The sequence below is a fragment of the Mandrillus leucophaeus genome, unplaced genomic scaffold (assembly GCF_000951045.1).
Source record: "Mandrillus leucophaeus isolate KB7577 unplaced genomic scaffold, Mleu.le_1.0 Scaffold56, whole genome shotgun sequence".
Lineage (NCBI taxonomy): Eukaryota > Metazoa > Chordata > Mammalia > Primates > Cercopithecidae > Mandrillus > Mandrillus leucophaeus.
Genome location: NW_012106030.1, coordinates 3,530,157 through 3,531,015, shown reverse-complemented (window position 1 = coordinate 3,531,015; position 859 = coordinate 3,530,157). Strand labels below are relative to the sequence as shown.

At 65.4% G+C, this 859-nt stretch overlaps 1 protein-coding gene across 1 annotated transcript; it reads right to left on the bottom strand.

The window, feature by feature from the left end:
* Window positions 1-2: 2 nt before the first annotated feature.
* Window positions 3-853, bottom strand: SOX4 (SRY (sex determining region Y)-box 4; the record flags this gene model as incomplete). The annotated part of the gene is made up of 1 exon (XM_011998200.1): window positions 3-853. A coding segment is annotated over exon 1 (501 nt), but the record flags the coding sequence as incomplete, so codon positions are not given.
* Between the last annotated feature and the right edge of the window lie 6 nt (window positions 854-859).

The following is an 859-nucleotide window of genomic DNA, read 5'->3' as shown; positions in this document are numbered from 1 at the left end:
CCCCCATGGCCGCCCCCGCCGCTGCCACCGACCTTGTCTCCTTTCTCCCCTGGCTTGGAGGAGGCGGCGGCCGAGGAGCTGGAGTTAGCGTTGCCGGATTTCACCTTCTTCCTGGGCCGGTACTTGTAGTCGGGGTAGTCAGCCATGTGCTTGAGGCGCAGCCGCTCCGCCTCTCGAATGAAAGGGATCTTGTCGCTGTCTTTGAGCAGCTTCCAGCGTTTGCCCAGCCGCTTGGAGATCTCGGCGTTGTGCATGTCGGGCGACTGCTCCATGATCTTGCGCCGCTCGATCTGCGACCACACCATGAAGGCGTTCATGGGCCGCTTGATGTGCCCACTCGGGGTCTTGCACCAGCTCGGGTCGTCGGCCTTACCGCCCGTGGAGGCGGTGGAGCCGGGCGTGGGGGAGGAGGCGATGCCCAGCTCCAGGCCGGCGCCCGAGTCCGAGCTCTCGCCGGCCAGTAACGCTTCCGTGTTCTCGGCATTGTTGGTTTGCTGCACCATGGCCCCGGCTTGGCGGGCGCCCACGCGCGCTCACACCCTCGCGGCGGCCGCGGCGCGATCGCCGGGCCCTCCCGGCTTCCCGGGCCGAGCACACGCCGAACGGGAAGACGCGCGCGGCGGCCGAACTGGCCCCTCAACTCCTTGCAGGGGCGGAGGTGGGCGAAGAGAGAAAAGTCCCCAAAAGATGCGGGGAAGGAGTTCTCCGCCTCTCGCAGAGGAGTTATAGTTCCCAGGCTGGAGAGTCTCTCCCTCTCTCTCGCTCTCTCACCGCGCTGCAGTTTGCTTTCTCTCGGCTGAGTCTGGAGACCGTGCTAAAGTAGAGAGGAGTTTCTCGAATGCTGGTTGCTGAAGCTTCC